Genomic DNA, 26272 nt, shown 5'->3' on the forward strand with positions numbered 1-26272 from the left:
AAAAGTATTATTAGTTTTGAAGACATATTTTGCAATTTCTGTTGTTTTGTTCTATAGGACTAAAATCCTAGAACTGTAAATGGATTCAAAAGGATTTAGAGGAAAATATGGTTTTTGTTTTACCGTGATGTTTATAGGAAAGCTGAGAAACAAGACAAGACTGGATGGAGACTGGTTCTATTAAGTATGGTTACCTACAAAGGATGAGACTTCAGTGAAGACTGTCCGGACTTTATTCACATATTTGCCTTACATTTAGGAGTCCATGGCAACTTTAAACATACTTTTTCTTTGTTAAATAATATGATATATCGTTATAAGACTTCATAAAGGTAAATGTCAATATATTTAAAGAATATTAGGTTTCCAATAAAGTCTCATCCTTTATGGATAACCCTGTTCGTCTTAGTAGAACGTAAACAAAATATATTCCTCTCTCCTTAGTTCTCTTACTTCATGAGTATAAGAGTGGATAATGGTTTTGCAGGAACCAGATCTTCAATCAATCAATCAACAAGCAATGCATCGTCACATTACAGAGAATTTACATCCTTTTATACTTTACATTCTTGTACTGCACGGCATGTAAAAAGAGGGATTCAGAAAAAAAAACTTTAAATTTTGAACAAAATCGTTTCTTATTTTGAATGGAAACCCGAATAATTTATGAATATTATATAAATAAAATGTATATAACATGTATATATATAAATAAAATATATATTACATGTATGTATATATATTATATATATGTTTATATATTTCAAAAATTATTTCTGAATCAGCCTGCCACATGTTTAGATCTTTAAGATCTTTGGAATTGAATTTTAGAGAAAAATAGGATTATATTTAAAATCTTAATTTAGTGTTTATCATAGAGAGAATTTTTAATATTTGGTTCAAATTATCGTTTTTATGATTTTCTATTCACTTTTTTGCAGTTCAACTCTTATGATCTTATCTAAAAAATTGATTTCGTCTCTGAAAATTAATTTTTGTAATTGATTTTTAAGATAATTGTCATTCATAAATAGATTAAATGTGTGCGTAACGCGTGTGTAGAGTTATATATGAATAATTTTTAAAATCTATATACGATAAGAAAAAATACTTTAATGTCGATTTTTTCTCGAAGAATTGATAAGATATTTACAACAGTGTGTTAACAGATGTTTCTCATTAGAATCTGATTTAAGAGTTGAATTCACCTCTCGAGTATATATATCCATCCCGTATTGTCCCTCCTCGGGGAAATTCACGGATAACGTCACAATATCTCCGGATACACGCTGAGATACATACTTGGATAGTTTCTTCTCCTCCAACCCGTTCTTGTGCAGGGTTGCCATGAAGTCTGTGAGAGGACGAGACATCTGAAACTGGATTTCAAGGGATTGGGACGCAAAGATAAGTGCGTCCTGGTGGGTTAGAGGGATGAGACCAAAGAGTCGAGTTGCCTTCGCCGGACCCCATTCTCCGGAGGCACAGTCCGGTAGAGGAACCATCACAGTTTGTAGGTCGGAGCACACAATCTTAAACTTACAAACAGATTTAAACTTCATGGGCTCTCCTGTTAAATATTCCTGTGGTGTGACTGCATTAGCGAATATATCTAGGAGAAGGTTGGCAGAACACGGAGCGTGTACTCGGAAAGCCACAGTGTTATTCACAACAGACTGAAACAAAATATAAAATAATTATCTAATATTGAAAAATATACAAAATATGCTTCTACAAAAAAACACTGCAATGACTGTCCTCGTCGTTTTTTAAGAGATTGAAATGACCTTAAGGAGAATATGTTATTATAACTGATTTATTTTGTTTAACTTTAAGAAATATATTCGTTATAGCAATTAGAAATTACAAATTCTTAGCAATATTTCGTTATTTAAAGAGAAACGGGAACGAAAACTATTCCACTGATTTCTGGTAAGTCATCGACTTTTTTGTTATTGTTCAATAATTTAAGAAGATAAAATGTCGCAGATAGAAGATAAATTAAAAATTAGAATCGATTATATACGCGAAGCGCTCTTGAAGCCTAGTATATAAATATATATATATATATATATTTAGTAGGAAATAAGAGAAACTATAAGTCTCTCTGTCTGTATACAACTAATTAGTTCTGGCACTGTTTATGCATCTGGGAACTAGGACTTACAGATACTGAGAGATAATTAATTTATATATATGTCCCCCCCCCAAGCCCAACCCCGACCTTCTCCCGGCCAACCCCCTTTTTATGAAGGAAAAATTGTCCAACCCTCTCATGAAGATACTATTAACAATATTTGCACTTGAACCTTTACTTTTACATAATTTGATCACTTTAGGTTTAAAACATATTTTACAGTTTATTACCCTATATTTCAGTTTTATTTTGTCTACAAATATGCAAGAACACTGACCCTAAAATATATTTGTTTTCTAGAAGTATACGTATTACTTGCTGCCCATTTTATAGGAATAAAGTTTTTTGCCACAAACTGAAATTCTTTAATTCCCATATCTTTGCACCCTGCTGGTGTTAACCTTTATATTTATACTATATTGGGTTGCATTGATATAGGGATAAGACAATCCGACAAACCTTCAAACCTTCTTTTTTAATTTTCTGAATAGTTAGTACCTAAAACCTCAATTTAGAGCTGTAAACAATCTAATATGATGTGGGACACCCTGTACATAGTCTTAATCAGTATACAGTGGATTGAAAGTCGTCTTTGTAAGAGATTTTGTAATTTGCAATGGTCACATTTCTAATTAAGTGATAAAGACGACCTTTTTTCTGGTTTATACTGGTTTATACGGGTGCATAATTTGAAAATTAACTGTACTTCACTTTGGTTTATTCAACAAAAAGCTTTAAACGTTAAAGTAAATATTTAAACCTTTAAAGTTAAAAGTAAATATTGACTTTAAACTTGTAGAGACGAGAGTGTGAAATCTTAAAGTTTAAATGTTTGTGTTTGTTTTTGTACTATATATCTTCTATATCCAGTATCCAGGGAATATTGAATTAAAAACTTTCTTTTCAAGTTTCAGTGAGTTTGGGTCCAATTCTCCTACCCGTCCCCCCCCCCCCCCCCCCCCCCCCCCCCCCCCCCCCCAACTGATGTTAGGTACTTTCACAAAGGCATTTTCCAAAGTGACAGCTTCCCAAATGTGCAAATTCCCAAGCCTGTCCTTGCCGCAGCGCTCGGCCTCGAGCATGTTTTAGACGCAGTCCTATTCAATTATTATTAGGTCATTCTTTTAAGAATCATATATATCCCAGGATCAATCCAAAGTAGAAAAGGGTAAAATTTATTCATTTTCCTTGAAGCTGAGAAAATGATTGCTTGCGATTGCGATGTTTATTTCATTTCCGATTCTTCTCGATTATTAGTGTCAAATCTAACGGATTCCTTCATAAAAATTGGATGCGTAAATCTATAATTTATAAATGCGTAAAGCGCATGTATTGCGTAGAGCTGAGAGTAGAACCTGAACTTTCAACCCCAGGATAAAGTTTTAGACCGCAGGAGGCAGAAAATTACTTTCAGCAAAATTTAACCTTTATTTCCTGCAATTAACATTTAGCAATGAAACCACGAGGAAACGTTCTAGAATGACTGAAAGATTTAATTTCTCTGAAGAAAACATAAAAGGCCATAATTTCGTATAAACATTTTAAACACTAGAAATTCAAGGCGCTTCGCGCCCTTCTTTCTAGCCTTAAAGGGCGCTTCGCGCCCATCTTCTAAATTAGTTGTGAACATGTTCTCTTTGTGAATTGATCAATTGGTTTAGGCATCAAGGCTGTAGTAAGTTAAGCTGGTTGGGGCCTTTAGCCCATATTTTCTTGCAAGGTCAAAATTTGGCATTGTGCAAAAAGAGAAATGTTTTCAAAATTGTTGATTCTATACATTTGGTTTTCTTAAACTATGCTAAATTTTGACCTTGAAAAATCATAATATTAAGAATCCAAAATCAGTTTATAAATAAAAGAGTCTAAAAGATGTATGACCTGCATGACAAATCGTTTAAGTGATGTTCCCTCGAAGTTGTCTGTATCCTTGTTATAGAACTTGAGGTTATAATGGAATATGAGGGCGGACTGCATATCTATAGGCATCTCTAGTCGAACAGTTGCTGCTCCTGAACATTCATTCATTCATTTAGTGATTTAGTTCATTCACCATTCATCCGTTTGCTTTGTGAGATAATTCATTCATTTCCTCACTTTGTTATATAATTCATTGACCCTTTAGTTTAGTAAATTAATTCATTGACCTTTAGTTTATTGATTAGTTCTTTCATCCTTTTTATTTTAGCGAAATAAATTATTCATTCGTGAATTGAAAATATTAATTTAACATTTAGTTTAGTAAATTCATTTTTCATAATTTAGTTAATGAATAAACTCATTCATCATTTTGTTTAAATTTATCACTTTATTTAGTATATTTTTTAATTCATCCTCATTTAAGTTTAGTGTATTAATTATTTTATTTATTTCGTTAATGAATTAATTTATTTGTCAATTCTTCAACTAAATTGATTTATTTGTTTTTAGTTTTATTACTTTGTGAATCGATTTATACATCATTACGCTAAGTGGCATAATTCACCCATTCTATGGTTCAGAGAATAAATTCCCTTATCAAATCATTAAAAGGTATGTAACCGTAATTTCAAGTGACCCTCCATTTAAAGATGGCAATACGTGATTCACAACGGTACCCTTGAAACCTTAATCTTATCAATAGTGTGGAAGATATTGTTGTTTTACTAAGTTTAAAAGTATTCTTGCTGTAGATATGCATAAGTCAATTTTGTACAGAAACAACAATCAAAAATATAAATCTAATTCTTGACCCTACAATGCTTTTAAGTAAGGTTGTGAATCAGGCATTGCCATCTTTGCATGCAGATGTTGACTTGAAACTACACTTACAGTCCCTTTAAAGGGAGTGTTCGCGAAAAATGAAAGGGGGTATAGGCTTTTTAAAAAATAATATTTAGCTTACAACTTGTTTTCGAACATTCCTTGAATATATTAAAATGTCGTCTTCATTACCAAAAATCCTCGAAACAGGAATAAATGTTTTTATAAGTAACTCTCAGATCATAACAATTGAAACATATTATGAAAAATCAACTATATACAAATGTGGCGAAAGATAATCGATGACTATAGGTTGTAATATCTGAATGATTTGTTTGAAATTAAATAGATTTTTTTACGGTCTAAGTCGTATGTTGCATCTTTCTGAATTTGTATGGACACTACGTTCTTCGGTATCATTGGTTTTTAACAATTATCTCCTTATAGACGCCACAGATAGAAGTAAGATTAGTAGCGATCAAAAGCGCTTTTTATTGCATTAAGCCTATACCCCCTTTCACTAGTTCATTGAAAAATGAAAATATGAGATAATTTATGATTTAGATAATTGGTGAGAAAAAAAAGTAAAGATAAAGTTCACAGTTTAAACAGATTTTTTATCCTGGATTGGAAAATTATATTCTTTGGGAACCCAGAGGTACCCCGGGAGGTAACATAGGCCAAAAAAAGTTCAGAATTTTTTTTTCATAACTCTAATTTTTTTCAAATGTTTTTAAAATTCAACGGGCAACGTCGGCACTTGAACTAAAATAGGATGAAAAGATTAAATTTTAACCTGTTTGATCTGTTGGCATGACAGATTTCATATGCTGGGTTGGGAAGGCGAGCTGGTATCGGAAGAAGAGAGATCTGACGAAGGGAAGCTCCTCAAATTCCTCGAGGTTTATCGCCTCCTTCAGGAGCTGCCACTCGGGCTGCAGGGGGAAGAACTCGTAGATAAACTCCTTAGGATCGGTTAGAAAATAATGATCATCATATTCATACCTAGAATAATAAAAAGCTGTTAAAATATCTTTCAAAAAATGTGTCCGAATTTAATGCCATGTAAAATAGAATTGTTTAGAAGATTAGTACAATTTAAGGGATTTTTTATCTACACAAGTGTGCCAACAATGATTTACATTATTGCTCATCATGTAAAACTCAGCTGATCATTGACTTTGAAGTGTAATTCAGGAAAGCAAAAATTGCTTGCCATTTTATAACATTTTTTTGCCCATAAATTAGCAATTCACTTTCTTTCAGTTTTAATCCATCAAAGATTAAGGAAGAGGCTTGATGTCCATGCAACGTGTAGCAATACAAAAAAGTGTAAGTTAATAAATACTAAATTCTATATTTGAAATTGTTTTCAAATCATTAATATCATCTTGACAATTTATGCTTTACCTTAAACTATCTGATTTTGCTTTGCCCGGTTTGGGAACCTCTTTAGCATTGACCAGGTGCCTGGCGCCCCAGTTGCACTGAACGAAGCGCCAGGCGCCAGCCACGTAAACTGCATTCCATGAGTTTCTAAACCTATTATCCTCAAACTTGACTCCGGGTTGGTAGCCAGCACTCTTACTATAACCCTTGATCACTACACAATGCAACCCAGCATAACTGAAATATAATCCTAATTATAAAACAAGACAAAAATGTCACAGTGGGGCCCATACAACTAAGGAATAGGAAGACGAGTTTTAGACTCGAGTTCTGACTTCAAAAAGTCAAATAAACACAAAATACGGCGATTGTGTAATGTTCAGAGGCCTTTTTTACTTATAAGTTGATTTTTAAGCTAACAGTAAATCTATTTGCTTCAAAACAACATCAAATAAACAAAATTGCTTGAATGTCGTCTTTTTTTCTACAGTTTTATTGGTCTCGCTGTAGATTAATATATTTTGCAAACCGATTATTTTAATGTAAAAACAAATACTTCTGTCATTACAACCATTATATATATTTTATGTCAGTTTAGAAATGTAAAGTCACAAAGCCCATAAAATGTATTTTGAGTTTAAAGCTTGATTTACAGACAGTGGAATGAAAACAATGCAACATTTATTGACCAATGAATTTTATTTTTAAAATACCAGGTTGCACTTTTTATAAACCATTGTTATACCAACTTATTCATTCTTTTCAAGAATGTCACTATTTAGATATATTTAAAGAGACTGTCTACGTCATTTCATGAGACTCCCCCCTCCCTACATTTAAAAAGTTACATTTACATGCCCGATTCAAAGTGGTACTTTAAAACTTTTTTTTTCCAATAATTTTTAAAACTTAGTTTTTTTTTTACTTTATTTTAAAAAAGAATCTGTAAGTTAACATTTAAAAAAAAATTATTCAAAAAAATTAATATTGCAGCTTAATTTTTTTGTGCTTCTTAGATATTTCATCTTTTTGTTGTTTTACTTTCTGCTCGGATAAATGTTTTAAATTGGAAGAAAATCTGACTGACAACAGATTTCTCTCATTATTGGTTTATATAAGATTGATTGTTTTTAATCATGGGTTCGTTGAATAAATAGAGTTGCGATACACGCAGGAAAGAAAGGAATTGACTCTTTGCAACAAACTCTGATTTTCTAATTCCTATATCTTTGGATTCCAACGTCGTAAACCTTTGAAATTTCAAACTATGAATTTTGTTAGATCAAAAAATATAAGTTTGAAATATCAAAGGTTTACGACATTGGGTTCCAAAGATATTGGGAATAAAAGATCAGAGTTTGTGGCAAAGAGTCAATTCCTTTACAGAATTTTTCACTTTTCGTTGTAGAAAAACGAGAATATCTTCTTTGTGGTCATTCAGTTTCTCTGAAACTTGTGCGAAAAAATCTAACTAGAGGAGCTACGAGGTCACTAAGTCGTATTTGTAATGTCGCATAAATTCTACCTTCTTCTTCTCAGCCTAGAAGAGTTTGAAATTTTGTAGGAAATCCCTTCAACTATTTTACGACCAATAATGTTACCTGCAAAGACGTTTGAAAAGAACATGATAACTCTCCGTCCCGAATTTAATCCCTCTGAGTAGACCCATGGGTGTATCCCCTCTCTGAGTATCCTCAAACATTATAGAGTTTAGATTCTTCACTGTAATCCATCGGAAGATAGTTCTCGCCTTCTCTACATCGGATTTACACTCTCCGACGAGTTGTCGAATTAAATCTGTAAACGTCTCCTGGTCCTCCTGAGCTACGGTGATAGCACGCTGGTCAACCTCAGCAAACTCCTCCGGGTCCTTATAGATCTCCGTCTTATTGAAATTTGGAGGGAGGGGAGGAGGAGGTTGGGTTGGATAGGATTGTGCATCCTCCAGATCTTCTCCAACCTCCAGGAGCTTTGTTTTCTCCTTGGCAATAAGATCCATCATCTCCTCAGATTGCTTCTCAATGAGAGCAGCTGCAGCAGCTCTCTCTTGCTCAAGCAGCTTCTTGGTCACGGAGTCCTTTTTCTTCTCCCGCTTCAAGGTCATGTTCTTCTCAAACATATCCTTCTCCTTCGCGTACTTCAGGGTTAGAACTTTCTGATCCTCCTTGTTCTTGGATTTAACCTGAAGATCACGTTCAAACTTGGCCGTAATCTTGGTTAGCTCGACCTCCCACTCCTCCTGTATACCCTGGATAGCCTTCTCCTCCTCCTTCATCCGAATACTCACGAACTCCTTGTAGAGCTTCTCCTCCTCCACCCTGTGCTGCTCCTCCAACCTCTTCTGCTCTTCCTCGTCCTAAACAATACAATTAAGATTAAAGGGATTGTTCAATATTTAGAAATATATCAAATGTCCTAATTTTTGATCGTAGGATCACTTTAGTCCTCAAGAGTATGAGAGACTGTAAGCGTAATTCTAAGTGACCCTCCATGCAATTCTGATTTACAAAGGTACTCTTGAAAGCTTAATGTCTAATGAAGAATGACTTAGTAATCAATGTTTCTGTTTCTTTAAAATGTTTATTTTTATTAGTGTTTTCTCTGCGAAAGTGACTTGCGCATTTCTTGTTTATACAAAGCAATGGAGAAGCTCACAGAAAAAAAAACACTTTTCGAGTCAGAAAAACGACGGTATCTTCCACATTTTTGAACATATGAAGGTTTCAAAGGTATCTTTGCGAATCGAGGATTGCGATTTTTCCATGTAGGGTCACTTGAAATTTTGCTTGCAGCCCCTTTAAGATAGATTTCGATGTGTTCCTAATTCTAAAAATAAATTTTTTTCTTTTAATAAGTAAACAGTCCCATTAAATTTCATCCTTTTAATTAAAGATAAACGAACAAATAAATCTGACACTGGAATTCCAAAAATTAAACCTTCAAAACTAAGAAACTAATTAATTAAAAGAATTAAGAAAACAATTCTAAAAAATCAAAAAGGGGAAAACATTTAATGTCAATGAAGATATAAGAAGACCCAAAGACATAAAAAGTAAAAAATAAATAAATAAAAATGTCTGGAAAGAATTCAAGGAACCAATTATAAGGTCTTTGTGAAGGCGCCAACTACAGATATGTTGATGATAGATAGATAGAAAGAGAGTAAAAAAAGATTAAATAAATTGAACACAAATATATATATACTTTTAGTCTTCTAGGGCGGTTCGCTCGTTGTATTACCATCTTAGTGTTTTAGTGCAAATAAAAAAAAATAACAATTTCGAAGATTTTTCTAGTTTCAAAAAAGAATTCGACCAATTAGATTAGGTGAAGTCCCACAAAAAATGGGGTCATTTGGTTTAGCCATTTTGACGTTTATTGGATACAATCAATCAAACAATCGTAATTATAACACCCAGACAAGCCAAGAAATATATTTGTATTCAAATATATAAAGTTGTAATCTCTGTTTGTCTGTCGTTTTTTTTGTTGTTTAAGTGGCTAACAAATCCAGATTGTAGGGAAAAAGTCTGAAAAAGTTCCGTACAGTCGTCTATGAAGTCTTATCTTTTGGGGTTATCCCTACATATGGTCAGTTCTATCTAACAATAGTTAACTTCAGGGTGTCCCAATAAACATGGAAATTCAGTGACGAATTCGATATCGTCTTTATAAATAATTCTTTGAGTAAAACAAGAAAATTACAGTATATAAACAGAGTAAACTTGTCCGTCTTCACTGTTCATCTTGCGGAGACATTATAGTCACATCTTTAAAGTCTTTTACCCTTTTCATAAAATAAACTCTAGCAGACATAATAATATTATGGCTTTTGAAATTAGGTATTAAATTGCTAATTCATAACAAAGACGATATCCAATTCATCACGGAATTCCATGTTTTTTTGGGGACACCCTGTATATAGTTGACAATGATTATATGGTGAAAAGAGAACATTATTCCCGAAAGCTAATTAACTATATAGTTGACAATGATTATGATGAAAAGAGAAAATGATTTCCCAAAACTAATTTCTTCTATTTCTGTGTAACCCTTAACAAAGAAGAGTACGTCTGTGAATATCTATTTCAAGGTTTCTTCAGAACAAGACATGATTAAAAGAAGATTCAAAAAAAAAAGATTTTCAAAGAAACAGTCTGATTAAAAAACTTCCCTAGAACACTAAGAGTAGATATTTGGATTTATTTGAGATTTAAGTTTGTACTCTAGGCATAGTTTATAGCTAGGACTATCCTCTGTACCCTAGGTAAAATTTATGCTCAGGTCTGTACTCTAAGTTTATTTAATGTTTAGGTCTGTACTCTAGGTATAGCTTATGTTCAGGTCTGTACTCTAGGTATATAGTTTATGTTCAGGTCTATACTCTAAGTGTATAGTTTATGTTTAGGTCTGTACACTAGGTATATATAGTTTATGTTCAGGTCTATACTCTAGGTATATAGTTTATGTTCAGGTCTATACTCTAAGTGTATAGTTTATGTTTAGGTCTGTACTCTAGGTATATAGTTTATGTTCAGGTCTGTACTCTAAGTTTATTTAATGTTTAGGTCTGTACTCTAAGTATAGTTTATGTTCAGGTCTGTACTCTTGGTTTATTTTATGTTTGGGTCTGTACACTAGATATATAGTTTATGTTTAGGTCTGTACTCTAGGTATATAGCTTATGTTTATGTCTGTACTCTAGGTATATAGTTTATATTCAGGTCTGTACTCTAGGTATAGTTTATGTTTAGGTCTGTACTCTAGGTGTAGTTTATTTTTAGGTCTGTACTCTAGTTATAGTTTATGTTCTATGTTTAGGTCTGTACTATAGGTATAGTTTATGTTCAGGTCTGTACTCTAGGTATATAGTTTATGTTTGGGTCTGTACACTAGTTATATAGTTTATGTTCAGGTCTATACTCGAGGTATAATTTATGTTCAGGTCTATACTCTAAGTGTATAGTTTATGTTTAGGTCTGTACTCTAGGTATATAGTTTATGTTTAGGTCCATACTCTAAGTGTATAGTTTATGTTCAGGTCAATACTCTAAGTGTATAGTTTATGTTTAGGTCTGTACTCTAGGTATATAGTTTATGTTTAGGTCTGTACTCTAGGTATAGTTTATGTTTAGGTCTGTACTCTAGGTGTAGTTTATGTAATCTAGTTATAGTTTATGTTCTTATATTCAGGTCTGTACTCTAGGTATAGTTTATGTTCTTATGTTTAGGTCTGTACTCTAGTTATAGTTTATGTTCTTATGTTTAGGTCTGTACTCTAGGTATAGTTTATGTTCTTATGTTTAGGTCTGTACTATAGGTACAGTTTATGTTCTTATGTTTAGGTCTGTACTCTAGGTGTAGTTTATGTTCTTATGTTTAGGTCTGTACTCTAGGTATAGTTTATGTACTCTAGGTTTAGTTTATGTACTCTAGGTATAGTTTATGTTCTTATGTTTAGTATTTAGTCCCTAAGCTACTTGTAAGTCATGCCTTGATTATGCAAATTAATTATTAATTGGACACTTTTTCAAATTAGATTTCATTTGTTAGAGCTGAATAATTATTTTAAGAATCGAACACAATGAGTTGGCACGTGCTTGATAATAATAAATCTTTTCTCTAACCCATTTTCGTCGGCGGAAGATCTTACAGTATTTATACATCGGTGGCCGAACTTTGAATTTTTGTCCATCATTTCCTTTTTTTCGGTTGCTTCTCTTTTTCTATCCAATAAACGTCAAAACGCAGCTAAACTGTTGAAGCCCAAATTTTGAAAATTTTTGAAAATCTACCGATAAAACAGGACTATTCCCAAAATTTGACATGCTTGATTTTTAAATGATATTTCCGAAAAATGGTTTCCGTTAAAGAAATATTTAACAATTTAAAACTAAATCAATTTTGAGGGAGAGCAGTGCTGAGCAACATATTTATACATTTCAATGGTTTCTCATTTCAAATTGGACTTTTCTTACTTTACATATCAAATTATTATTGAAAATTTTAAAAATCCCTAAAAAAGTAATTATTCTCGTGTATTTTGAGTTATGTTAGAGATTACATAACCAATGTTTTGAAAATGGTAATACAATATGTTCATCTCTTATCAGAAACCACACATGCTGTTTTATTAACATTGTGATACATCTGGAAAACTCTAGCTTCGTTTATTTCTATTTTATTGGTGAAATGTTACGACATCGTTGTAAAACCTTCCATCCTTGCAACAATAAAACTCTTTTCATTTCTTCCGTGCAGAGTAGTTTATTCATTGTTGGATGCATTAGTTTATTTTTAATATTCAAGGCTAAAGGGAAGGTTTGCAATCTTTCAATATTGAAATCTACAATATCAGAACATCACTGCGTGTCCCATTTCCGAGCTTCAAGGTTTGGTTTGGGTGTGATTTGTCAGGATTTGGTTTGGTAGTGAAAAGTCAAGGTTTGGTTTAAAAGTGATAAGTCAAGGTTTGGTTTAGTAGTGAAAAGTCAAGGTTTGGTTTAGCAGTGATAAGTCAAGATTTGGTTTAATAGTGATTAGCCAAGGTTTGGTTTGGTAGTGATAAGTCAAGATTTTACTTAGTAGTGATAAGTCAAGATTTGGTTTGGGAGTGGTTAGTCAAGGTTTGGTTTAGTAGTGATTAGTCAAGGTTTGGTTTAGTAGTGAAAAGCAAGGTTTGGTTTGGTAGTGATAAGTCAAGGTTTGGTTTAGTAGTGATTAGTCAAAGTTTAGTTTGGTAGTGATAAATTAAGGTTTGGTTTGGTAGTGATTAATCAAGGTTTAGTATGGTAGTGATAAGTCAAGGTTTTGATTTGCAGTAATGAGTCAAAATTTGGTTCAGTAGTGAGTAGTCAAGGTTTGGTTGGGTAGTAATAATTCAAGGTTTGGTTTGGTAGTGATCAGTCAAGGTTTGGTTTAGTAGTGATAAGTCAAGATTTGGTTTGGGAGTGATAAGTCAAGGTTTGTTTGGTTTGGGAGTGATACGTCAAGGTTTGGTTTGGTAGTTATCAGTCAAGGTTTGGTTTTGTAGTGATAAGTCAAGATTTGGTTTGGGAGTGATAAGTCAAGGTTTGGTTTGGGAGTGATAAGTCAAGGTTTGGTTTGGTAGTGATCAGTCAAGGTTTGGTTTTGTAGTGATAAGTCAAGGGTTGGTTTGGTAGTGATTAGTCAAATAAACATTGTAACAGTGTAATAAACATTGATGAATAAAAATCATTTGAACCAAATATGAACCCATAATAGCCAGAAAACTTTGCAATAATTGTCATCTTCGTTCCTTTTTTTAAAATATAATATTTCCCTTTTTTTGATTTTTGATTGATTCAACTGATATTTCTAGAAATGCTAAGGACATAGTTTTTTGGTTATCGATCACTGTAATTGATTAAATGTTGAATATTTACCAAGAATGAGTTGATAGCTTGAGCATGAGGTTTATGATATTTCTTCTGTACCGCAGTCTGCTTAAGAGCATGTTGTATATGTAGGGCAGAGGAATCAAACCTGCCCCAGTTCCGGGACTTCTCATGATATCCATTGTTAGAGTTAACATCAACCTTATCCTGATGATTATGAATTCTGTTGTTCAGATGCGCTTTTATGGCGATTGCTTCAGAATCAAACTGAGATTTCCCTCCTGGTCGAATTTGTTCATTCACAAACTGATTCAACCGGGGGACATTTAGAGCAGCTTTTATACCTAGAGCTTCTTGGTTTAGATGCCCGGCTCCTATTTTAGGTACATGAGTACTGCAGTACACTTCCTTATCATCATTTGAATGCTGATTGTTAAAATATGTTTTTAGGGTTAGTTTTGAACTGCACTCTACGCAGCGGAAGCAACCGCTGTGAAAAAACGAATAGTCTTTTAGAGGACCAATCTTATCCGTGGGGTAGACAGTCTTGTTACACCGGAGACAGTTACTGTCCATATAGTTGGCTTTAAACATATTGAATTATTCTTTTCTTCTCCTTCTTCTCCTTCTTCTCTTTTCTCCAACTCTTTACATTCCTGAAAAATAGTATTTACTGAATATATTCTGATAAGAGAAAAGAGATAAGGTAACCAATACAGGAGTGATAAGACCGGAAATTAATTACTTATGTAAGTTTTAAGATAGCAAAAACAGAGGTTATGATGTACAAGGTGAGCCACATTATTTTTGTTAAAATAGCAATGCAGTATGGATTTAAGAATTTTCTAGCTAAGGAGTATGAAATAGAGGGGAGGTACAACTGACGAGGCCCGCCCTACCATATGATTATACAACGGGTACTCCATTTGTAAAAGAAATATTCTGAATAGGTTATTGTATACGCGGTAATTGTACATCAGGTAAATATTTCTTATACAAATGGAGTACCGTCTGCAAAGCATAATCATATGGTAGTGAGGGCGGGCCGCGTCAGTTGTATCTCCCTTCTATTTCATACTCCTTGACTGATCCAAATTGATAAGCGTACAATATTTGGGTGTGTTTGTGAACTTAGGTATTCAGGTAATTAAGTGTTCGGGTATCATGCGTTTAAATTCCACATTCAACTTAGAATCTGTTATAGACCTTTCAGAATATTGGAGAAAGCCGAAAGGTCCTGAATAAATGCAATACTTTAATTAAACCCTAGAATGCACTGAACAATCAGAAATATCCGAAAGAAAAAAAAATGGTAACAATAACAATCGGTTTATAATTAATTCATGATTCATCTTAATTAAATTTTTTGGAAGAAAAAATAAAATAAAATATTTGAGATCATTTGTTTTTTAACGTCAATTTTTGTTAAAGGGTGCCCGATCATGATACATGATGATACAAGCATTTGGGATCATATGTTTTTTAAAGAAATGTATTTTTGAATAACTAGACTAAAAACAATCTTAGAGTTCACATATTTTACAAATACCTTCTTATTTTTGTTGAAGAAAGACGACCGCTCTAGTAACTCTCTCTCTCACTCTCTTTTCTCTCTCTGCTTGTTGTGTATCTGTGGTAGTCCTCTAACTGTATCACATTACGACCCTGAAATAATATTGTTGATAAATATTTTCCATATTTGCGAGTATACATCTAAATATTTTTCCTTCAACTGCCTATATATACAAGGTGTCCCACAAAACATAACATTTGAGATATGAATTGAAGATCGTCTTTTATCTTTGAGTAAAAATTCCATTATGCTAAGCTTATAATTCGTTTAACATTTTTAATCCAAATTCTGTCATTGGATAGCTGTCAAGCTGTCTCGGCTTTTTATCAACTGTGATATAAACTGTGACATCCTGTATGTGCTGTACACAAACATGCGGCAGGTTCAAAGCATCACTTTATACAATTTAATCACATTCCTAAATATGATTTCTATCACGTTAAATACAAGTAAATTGTAATCTTTTACGTTCTTAATTTGATATTATGCATGATAAGTTTTCTTCTCTCGTACTGTTCTTAAAATCAAAACTAGAGGAGCTACAAGGTCACAAACTGTGATATTGTATAAATTTTACCTTCTCCGTCTATCTAGTTTACAGTGCTAGGATTTATTTAAAAATGTAATTGATGCGAACTTTGCTAAAGAACCTTTTTAAAATGTAAAACATCTGCTATATATGAATATGAATAAATAAAATCTATGGGGGTGGGGTATCTTTAAATATATTTCTTTGCTTGTAAGATCTATTCATTTTGTTGTTTAAATCTAATTAAGTATCTATAAATATATTTGACTATCTATCCATCTACTTGTTATATATATTTCTATCTATCCATCAATCTAATTATATTTGTGTCCGAATACATTTTTTATCCTATGCATGATTGCTCTTCAGGCAGTTTAATCAATACAGAGGAGAAAATACTGTGGCCCCCAGCCTTCAACCCAGACTCGCCCCCTTAGCGTACGTCCTTACACAATATATAATATCCTCTTTAAATCCGTTCCAACTTTAATTTCAGCCTATACGAGTTCGAGGATAACACAGAGAATATAGAAACGAAAACATTCGAAAGATTGCAGGAACTAATAATCCGCAGCATTCGCAAATCTTCTAATTGTATATCTTTGCAACCAGGTACAGTAAAACTTTGATATTTTAAACTATGCCAATTTTGTTTTGCATAATTCATAGTTTTACATATCAAAGATTTCCTACATCTTGTCGGAAAGCTAGCAGGTTTATCCTAAAGTTAAATCATAAATGACGTAAAATCAGATTGCTACGAAAAAATAGCAAAATATGCTTGAACTTTTTTTAATTAACAATATCAATGTTTAAAACGTGTTATGTAAATTTATCCAGAATATCATATCCACACCCTCCCCCTGCGCATTCACAGGGTTTCAAGTACCCAGACGGGAAGGGTTAAGTTTTTCTGCAAAGGAATTGAGTTTTTGCCACAAACTAAAATCTTCTGATTCCAATATCTTTGTAATCTTATGGTGCAAAACTTTGATATTTCAAACTTAGACTATTTAATTTATAAGTATTAATAGTTTGAAATATCTAAGGTCTACGACATTGTATTACAGAGATAAAAAGGAATTGAGTTTTTGCCACAAACTAAAATCTTCTGATTCCAATATCTTTGTAATCTTATGGTGCAAAACTTTGATATTTCAAACTTAGACTATTTAATTTATAAGTATTAATAGTTTGAAATATCTAAGGTCTACGACATTGGATTACAGAGATATAGAGATTAGAAAATAAGAGTTTGCGCCAAAAACTCAACTCCTTTGCATACTTTATATGTAGAGTGAACTAATATATAGTGTCTATAGACTGCACCTAACTCTCTTTACTGCAGTTAACACTATATATTGAGATATTGCAGTTAATATAATATTTTAAGATATAGCAATATGTAGTTTTTACTCCATGCATAGTAGATACAGTTATTCACAAATAATGTGTCTTTAATAACGACAAAAAAACTCTTTGATATAGCGATATAACGATATGAAGGTTGAATTTGGTCCTAAATTTGAAACTGGCCTTTTCATGGTAGAATCTTTGATTCACTTCAATCTAGAAAAGGTTTAACTAATGTGCGGCTTGGTGACCTCGTAGCTCCTCTTTATATGTATATATTTTATAAAATTGTAGTAGTTCTACAGTTTAGATTAGATAATGCTATGTATACTTCAGGGATATAAACCTGCGGGGATATAAACCTGCAGGGATATTAACCTGCAGGGATATAAACCTACAGGGATATAAACCTGCAGGGATATAAACCTGCAGGGATATAAACCTGCAGGGATATAAACCAGCAAGGATATAAACCTGTAGGGATATAAACCTGCAGGGAAATAAACCTGTATGGATATAAACCTGCATGGATATAAACCTGCAGGGATATAAACCTGTAGGGATATAAACCTGCATGGATATAAACCTGCAGGGATATAAACCTGTAGGGATATAAACCTGCAGGGAAATAAACCTGTATGGATATAAACCTGCATGGATATAAACCTGCAGGGATAAGGGATATAAACCTGCAGGGATATAAACCTGTAGGGATATAAACCTGCAGGGAAATAAACCTGTATGGATATAAACCTGCATGGATATAAACCTGCAGGGATATAAACTGCAGGGATATAAACCTACAGGGATATAAACCTGCAGGGATATAAACCTGCAGGGATATAAATCTACAAGGATATTAACTGTAGGGATATAAACTGCAGGGATATAAACCTACAGGGATATAAACCTACAGGGATATAAACCTACAAGGATATTAACCTGTAGGGATATAAACTGCAGGGATATAAACTAGCAGGGATATAAACCTGCAGGGATATAAACCTGCAGGGATATAAACCTACAGGGATATAAACCTGCAGGGATATAAACCATCTGTTATTAAAATGCCAATTCACGCCTAGTTACAGTTAAACATCCATTCAAGTTAATCCACCTTCGTTTCATTTCGATTCATTTGTAAAATTTTGAAAAAAGGAATTGTGTGTTTTTGTAACAAAGTCTGATTTTATTATCCCTTTATCTTTACAAGTCAATATCGTAGACCATAGATTTTTCAAATTATGAATTTTCTTGAATCATATATTTTAAGTTTGAAGCATGAAAGGTTTACACCATCAGATACAGGGATTAGAAAATTTTAGATAGTGGCAACAACTCAATTTCTTTTCAGAATTTTATTTTCCCAACTGTACAGTGTACACTTGACTTTGAATAGGCCTTATCCAGGTATACAATACAATACAGCTTCAGAACCATTCCATCAGACTTTGCTGGTCCTTGATATCTATCTATCTATCTATCTATCTATCTATCTATCTATCTATCTATCTATCTATCTATCTATCTATCTATCTATCTATCTATCTATCTATTGAATGCAGCTATGCATGTACACATTCTGAATAATGTACACATTCCAAGCCTTTTTCTAAACAGGAAACAAACTTGGACTTTTGCAACTTGAATCGTTTATTCACTTCACAAATTACAGGGTTTAGAAATTTAATGGAATGTATAATTGGATATGCAGCAAGGGGGCTAGGTGCGGGGGGGGGTCAAAAACTGAAAATTTAAATTCAGCGAAGAAAAAAGGAAACTAAGGATATAGCTATGTTAATTTTTTGTACTTAATTGGCAACTATATTTATGAAAGATATTTTTACTTGAAAATTAACAAATATTTTAAAACGAATTCAACATCGATAAAATTAAAAACAACTAGGCAGAAGGAGAGAGTGAAATTCACGCGACATAATTGCTTCGACTTCTTGACCTCGTATCTACTCTAGTATTGAGTTTACGCCAATGTATGAGAAAATGTATCCAAATGTATTGTTGTTGTTCTCAAAATAGATCCTGAATAAGCGGAATTATGATTGAACACATCTAAGATTTCGAGATTACATGAAATTTACTTTAATTTGGCGCGTTAAAGAAATAAAGAAAGTGAAGGAAAAGATATAAAGTTAAGGAAAGGATATAAAGTGAAGGAAAGGATAGAAAGTGAAGGAAAGGATATAAAGTGAAGGAAAGGATAGAAAGTGAAGGAAAGGATATAAAGTGAAGGAAAGGATATAAAGTGAAGGAAAGTATATAAAATGAAGGAAAGGATATAAAGTAAAGGAAAGGATATAAAGTGAAGGAAAGATTTAAAGTGAAGGAAAGGATATAATGTGAAGGAAAGGATATAAATTAAGGAAAGAATATAAAGTGAAGGAAAGGATATAAAATGAAGGAAAGGATATAAGTAAAGGAAAGGATATAAAGTGAGGAAAGGATATAAAGTGAAGGAAAGGATATACAGTGAAGGAAAGGACATAAAGTGAAGGAAAGGATATAAAGTGAAGGAAAGGATATAAAGTGAAGGAAAGGATATAAAGTGAAGGAAATGATAGAAAGTGAAAGAAAGCATATAAAGTGAAGGAAAGGATATAAAGTGAAGGAAATGATAGAAAGTGAAAGAAAGCATATAAAGTGAAGGAAAGGATATAAAGTGAAGGAAAGGATATAAAGTGAAGGAAAGGATATAAAGTGAAGAAATGGATATAAAGTTAAGGAAAGGATATTGAGACCAGAAAAAAAGTTTTAGTTAGATAAACTTATCTAGAAACTATCAAACGTTAAACAAATTTCCTTCTAGGCCATAATACGGAATACGCATCTAAGCCATACAATCCCCGTAAGCGTGTACGCACTACGCATTCATTCTGCATGTTAATTATACGCAACCATGGTATGTTCCTGCAGGAAGGAAAATCTTAGATTACAGTTTGTTCGCGGATTAATGAAGAATTTTCAAATCTTGAAGAGGATTCATGTAATACAGGCAGTTTACTGCCTAATCTGCATATATCAAGGTATATTAGGTTTCCAGAAGTCGGCTTATAGTATACACAGGATGCAATTTCTTATATATCAATCTTCTATCAATCACAGATCCAAGGGTTCAGAAATCATTGCGTAAACGAAGTTTTCATTGTTAACTTCCAGAATTGGTTGACGCAGTTTTTTCGTAGTTTTTCATTTTGACTTTTTATCAGGAAATCTTTTTTTCGCCTCAAAATAACGTGTATCCTAAAAAATCTAATAAAAAGGCATTTTGTACGTCACAGGAAGAGAAATTACTGGCTATCAAAAAAGATTTGCTACAAAGCTAAGGTCTAACAACATTTTTAAAGACAGACTGAAACAGTCGATTCAAAGACTTTAATTTAGATCATTCAAGGATTTTAAAATAGATTAATCAAAGACTATAAACAGATAAACAAAAGGACCATAGTACAGATGAATCAAGGACTATAATACAGATGAATCAAGGACTATAATGCAGATGAATCAAGGACTATAATACAGATGAATCAAGGGATATAATACAGATAAATCAAAGGACCATAGAAAAGATGAATCAAGGTCATAGAGAATAGAATATATAGAGAGGAATTAAAAGAATCTCTCGGTATGAATTTTTTCAGTCCCTTTAAGCCTGAAAGGGAGTTCAAAGTGTACACATCATGTAAATGTTTACAAATTATATGCAGTAGAGTACACTAATACAGTATGTTCCCTAGAATATTCATTTCAATTTCGAATTTTTTAAACTGTTAAATAAATTTTATAATGAATTAGGTGAATAAAAACATCATTTGATTTATAGTTATAACGGAAAATCTTTGTTTGTAAAGTGAAAGGCATAGAGTCTATATGAGATGATAATTGGTCAAATAATTTTAGATTTTCTATAAAATGATATTCCAGGGCCCAACAGGTTATATAGCATAAATATGTGAAGTACACCTGCAGTATGGTAACAGTACAACAAAATGGCCGTTTTACACTTTTTTCCAGTAAATTCCTCTCTATTTATTCTATTCTCTATGATCAAGGTATATAATACAGATGAATTAAGGACTATTATATAGTTGAATCAAGGACTAGAATACAGTTGAATCAAGGACTTTAATACAGATGAATCAAGGACTTTAATACAGATTAATCAAGGACTTTAATACAGATTAATCAAGGACTTTAATACAGATTAATCAAGGACTTTAATACAGATTAATCAAGGACTTTAATACAGATGAATCAAGGACTTTAATACAGATGAATCAAGGACTTTAATACAGATGAATCAAGGTCTTTAATACAGTTGAATCAAGGACTTTAATACAGATTAATCAAGGTCTTTAATACTTATCAATCAAGGATTATAAAACAGATAAATCAAGGACTATTATATAGTTGAATCAAGAAAAAGAATACAAATGAATCAAGGACTATAAAATAGATGAGTCAAGGGCTATAATATAGATGAGTCAAGGGCTATAATATAGATGAATCAAGGACTATAATACAGATGAATCAAAGACTATTATACAGATGAATCAAAGACTATTATACAGATGAATAAGGACTATAATATAGATGAGTCAAGGACTAGAATACAAATGAATCAAGGACTATAATACAGATAAATCAAGGACTATAATGCAGACGAATCAAGGCCAATAATACTGATGAATGAAAGACTATTAATCTGCTAAGAATTAAGGACAAATGATCTGCTGGCACTGTATAAGGGTTCTAGTAAACGTATTGTATAGTGTATACGGGACCACCATAGTATTCAATCAGAGGATTACTAGGTGCATGTCTGGTGCTTTCCTGGTGCATGTGCATTATTAAAGGGGTTGTCATTGTAATTTGAAGTGACCCTATATACTTAAAGAGTGCAATCAATCATTCACATCCGCGATGTTTGACGGATATATCTAACTTTTTCCTCCTGAAAAGTTAAAACTAAAGAATTTTAATCTTTTCTACCTAAAGTATGTAAATTTTAAGGTTTAAAAGATGCCTATAAAGTAAGCTGGCATATTTTTAACGAACGTACTCTGAAAATTCAACGGGTCATTTCACATTTGTTAAGTTAGTTTTTTACGAAATTTCGAATAAATTCCCAAAACACATGTTTAGTTTTGTTGGATTGTTTTTATCCCGGCAAATTACATGAAAACATAAAAACATGTTTTTCAAACGTGACAAAAATAACTTGATTTTTTAAAAGCCCCGCCCCGGTAAAGCATTCTTATATACAAACAATACAGTCAGTATTTAACAAATAAACCTTGAAACTAATTTTCTTTAAAATCTTAAATAAAAATAAAGTTTTGAGCGTAACTTGATAGCACAGATAAGATAATCTTAGATCTTATTAAATTACAATTTTCCTCAATATCATTTTTTTTATTTAAAAATGTTATTATGTTTATCTTGAACCCNAATCAGAAAACTTTGGAATATGAAGCGACTTTTAGACTCAAGTTATGACTTTAAATGGACCAATTTACAAGAAATAAGAGCAATTGTGTAGTGTACAGAGACCTATTTCACTTAATAAATGATTTAATAACTTACTAGTAAAGCTATTTGCTGTGTAACAAAATCAAATGTACTTCAGTATTGCTTTAATGTCGTCTTCCTATTCCACAGTTTATTTCAGATTCTAAAATGTGCTTCAGTTAAGTTCAAAGACAGGGTGTCCCAAGAAACATGAAAGTTAGTGCATAGTTTAAAATGTCTTCTTCCATAATTTGTTTGGCTGTTTGATAATAAAGAGAATAACAAAAGATATTATACGGCAGTCATATTATTATAAAACTGATTTCAAAGTAAAGTATATTTGAGTAAAAGATTTTATTAACAAGACAAACTGCAAAAAGTCTAAAATATATCCAAGGAAGCATATTGAAGAAGACATTCAAAACTATTCACCAACTGTCATGTTTCGAGAGACATCGGAAGAAATTTTAAAATGTCGTATTCTTAATATTCTGATAATGGAATGATGCATATATTTAGTTTTTAATTAAATGATTATATGAAGCTCTTAAAACTGCCCCCGCATATTCATATCACTGAGATTTTCGTATAATAGTATAAAACCCATTCAAAATTTGCCAAGACGACATTTCATAAAGTTTTTCAATGACTCTGAGGTAAACTGTACCTTATCTCTAAAGTTTCGAATCTCCATTTTTGAACTTTGTATCTTTATTCTGATTTTTTTAATTTCATATTTTGAGTCCTATAAATGTCAGCTCTTAATGCTTAATGTCAGATCTCAAAATCCCAATCCTCTAACTTTCAATTTCTAATCTCTCTTCTCAATCTTTAAGATAATCAGTATTATACTGATGCTATACCATATTGTGTTAATAGTATTTATACCGTCTGTCGTATGATGTGCGTGTAGATATGTTTTAAGTTCTAGCTTAAAAATATTTCGTTTCTTTTGTCCCACTCCTACCTCTGATCCTATTCCATTTATCGATTTGAATCTTTCATCCTTCTCTTTCTTGAAATTTTAACACTTTCTACTTTCTTTTGTTCTTCCTACTTTTGTGTTCTATTTATCAGAATTACAGGTCGTCTTGGAGGTATCAACTTTTTAGCTTTCTGTTTAAAGGAAACAACGGCTTAAATTTAAGCCGCGGCTCAAATATAGTTGATTCCACTTAAAATTGTATTTTTTTTTTAGATTTAAGCCGGCGCTCAAATGAAACCGATTTTTGGCAGATTTAAGCCGCGGCTCAATTTCATTTGGACACCAAATTGTTTATTCTTCCGATGAGTAGTTCATTCACAATGTTTCATTGTGGTTCCTATATTTATTTCTTTAGTCGTAGATAGTAGATATTAGAAACAGAATATATCGTAGATAGTAGATACTAGAAACAGAATATATCTAGATAGTAGATATTAGAAACAGAATAAAAATATCGTAGATAGTAGATATTAGAAACAAAATATATCGTAGATAGTAGATATTAGAAACAGAATATATCGTAGATAGTCGATATTAGAAACAGAATATATCGTTTATAGTCGATATTAGAAACAGAATGTATCGTAGATAGTAGATATTAGAAACAGAATATATCTAGATAGTAGATATTAGAAACAGAATATATCGTAGATAGTAGATATTAGAAACAGAATATATCGTAGATAGTAGATATTAGAAACAGAATATTAGAACGGATTATATTGTAATCTCTACACCCAGTAATTATTCAATACATTAGGATAATGAATGTGAGTCTATGATCTATACTAGGAGAGGGGTAGGAAGGAATCTATTTATCCTGATGATTAAAAATAGTTGGGACGGGTTTCAATCCTATTCTGTCCTATAGGGGACAAAACACTAATTGCTTTTCATGCATCACTGATCAGAATAAATTCGACATTTTAAACTTAAAGTAAATAACAATCTCCTACCGAAATAATACACAAGAGTAATTACATTTAGAATTATTAGGAGAGAACCATGGTTTAGAATATAAATATAAATCCAACTATATTCTCTCCTCTTCACCTCTTGGATCGGAAAGTATAACAAATGTGCGTCCATTAAATCTAACTTCACTTGGCACTAGTTGTCGGAGCTTACATTAAACCTTATCACTTTCAGTGACAATTTTTTACCTCTGAGACGGGACGGGAGCAAGGTTTGGTTTCTCCGGGTATATGTGTAACTGTTTGTATCTCCTACTAGTGTGTCTACTGCTCCGGGCCAGGAAGTTTAATTCCAACTAAAGCAGGTAGAATTCATCTACGGTTCGGTACTCAGCTCAGGCAGTAACCATAGAAAGATAGATAGATAGAAGAATGCGCCATAACATGGTTTCTCTTCATCACATATTGGATATGTTTAGTTTAGAGTTTCACATCATTTTTACGTTTCTCTGAAAAACAATCATGTTGAAATTCTTTTGAAAACCTTGAAAATGATTAAATTTGAAACATGTTTCGAATATGTTATACACACAGTCCACGATAATATCCACTATATTACAACAAGCATGTAAAGAACCTAGCTAAGGAAAAAAGGGTAAAAAAATATGATTGGCGAGTTTTAAAAAGATTGATCAGCTCTAATAATTCAATATCAAGGTTAGATCATGGTTTGACTAACATGAGAAATGTTCTCTAGGTAAGTAGTAAAGCAGAACTGAATGGTTTAAAGTTTCTCCACCCCTCCCCCTCCCCTGGATTCTCACGCCGAAAGTTTCACTTCCTACATCTGTTAAACGTGTCTAGATATGAACCTGGATATATCCGACCAGAGCTAAAAACCCAGCAAAGAGATGTATATATGTTTCCAACCTGATTAAATCAAACCCCTGTACAAGACCCACGTTTTCTCAATTAGCTGTCATGCATCTCTAAACTCTAGGCCAAAATCCAAATTTCTTTTACTGAATGTATGTCCAAAAGGTATACCATGTTCTCAGCCAAGAATTTATATAAACCTTTTAAACTTTACACAAGCTTGTTGACAGATAACAGCAACACGCTAGACAAATCCGGATAATAGGCCGGTTAGGATTTTGAAAGGGGTGTTTATTATCNAAACCTTTAAAACTTTACACCAGCTAGCTATAAACCTTTAAACCTCTACACTAGCTAGCTATAAACCTTTAAACCTTTACACCAGCTAGCTACAAGCCTTTAAACCTTTACACCAGCTATCTATAAACCTTTAAAACTTCACACCAGCTAGCTATAAACCTTTAAACCTCTACACTAGCTAGCTATAAACCTTTAAACCTTCACACCAGCTAGCTATAAACCTTTAAATCTTTACACCAGCTAGCTACAAACCTTCTCATACCCCTCACACCAGCTAGCTATAACCTTTAAACCTTTACACTAGCTAGCTATAAACCCCTGAACCTTTACACTAGCTAGCTATAAATCTCTAAACCTTTAAAGCGGCCAGCGAAAAACCTCTAAACCTTTATACCAGCTAGCTATAAAACTCTAAACCTTTTCACCAGCTAGTACAGTGAAACCCTTAATAACGAATACATCGGAAGAATTTATCAAATGTCGTCTTGACAATTTTTCAATGAGTTTTATACTATATTACGTAAATTTCAGTATTTGCGAAAATAAATAAATAGACATGAATATGCGGGAACAGTTTTAAAGGTTTCCATATA

The 26272-nt window shown here is 32.5% G+C and overlaps 1 protein-coding gene across 2 annotated transcripts; it reads right to left on the reverse strand.

Annotated features, from left to right (window-relative positions):
• Positions 1 to 1093: 1093 nt before the first annotated feature.
• On the reverse strand, positions 1094 to 25008 carry LOC111711188 (hillarin). 2 transcript variants are annotated; one of them, XM_023485470.1, is made up of 8 exons: positions 24753 to 25008; positions 15173 to 15288; positions 13672 to 14279; positions 7867 to 8621; positions 6287 to 6502; positions 5673 to 5881; positions 4016 to 4146; positions 1094 to 1676 (listed from the first exon to the last, which is right to left on the reverse strand). In XM_023485470.1, exons 3-8 carry the CDS (start codon positions 14215 to 14217, stop codon positions 1113 to 1115), a joined length of 2421 nt encoding a protein of 806 aa, XP_023341238.1. In that variant the 5' UTR covers positions 14218 to 14279; positions 15173 to 15288; positions 24753 to 25008; the 3' UTR covers positions 1094 to 1112. The 2 variants fall into 2 exon arrangements, with proteins under 2 accessions (XP_023341238.1, XP_023341239.1); XM_023485471.1 differs by lacking the exon at positions 24753 to 25008 and adding an exon at positions 24571 to 24676.
• Between the last annotated feature and the right edge of the window lie 1264 nt (positions 25009 to 26272).

The sequence above is a fragment of the Eurytemora carolleeae genome, unplaced genomic scaffold, assembly GCF_000591075.1.
Source record: "Eurytemora carolleeae unplaced genomic scaffold, Eaff_2.0 scaffold1134, whole genome shotgun sequence".
Taxonomy (NCBI): Eukaryota; Metazoa; Arthropoda; class Copepoda; order Calanoida; family Temoridae; genus Eurytemora; species Eurytemora carolleeae.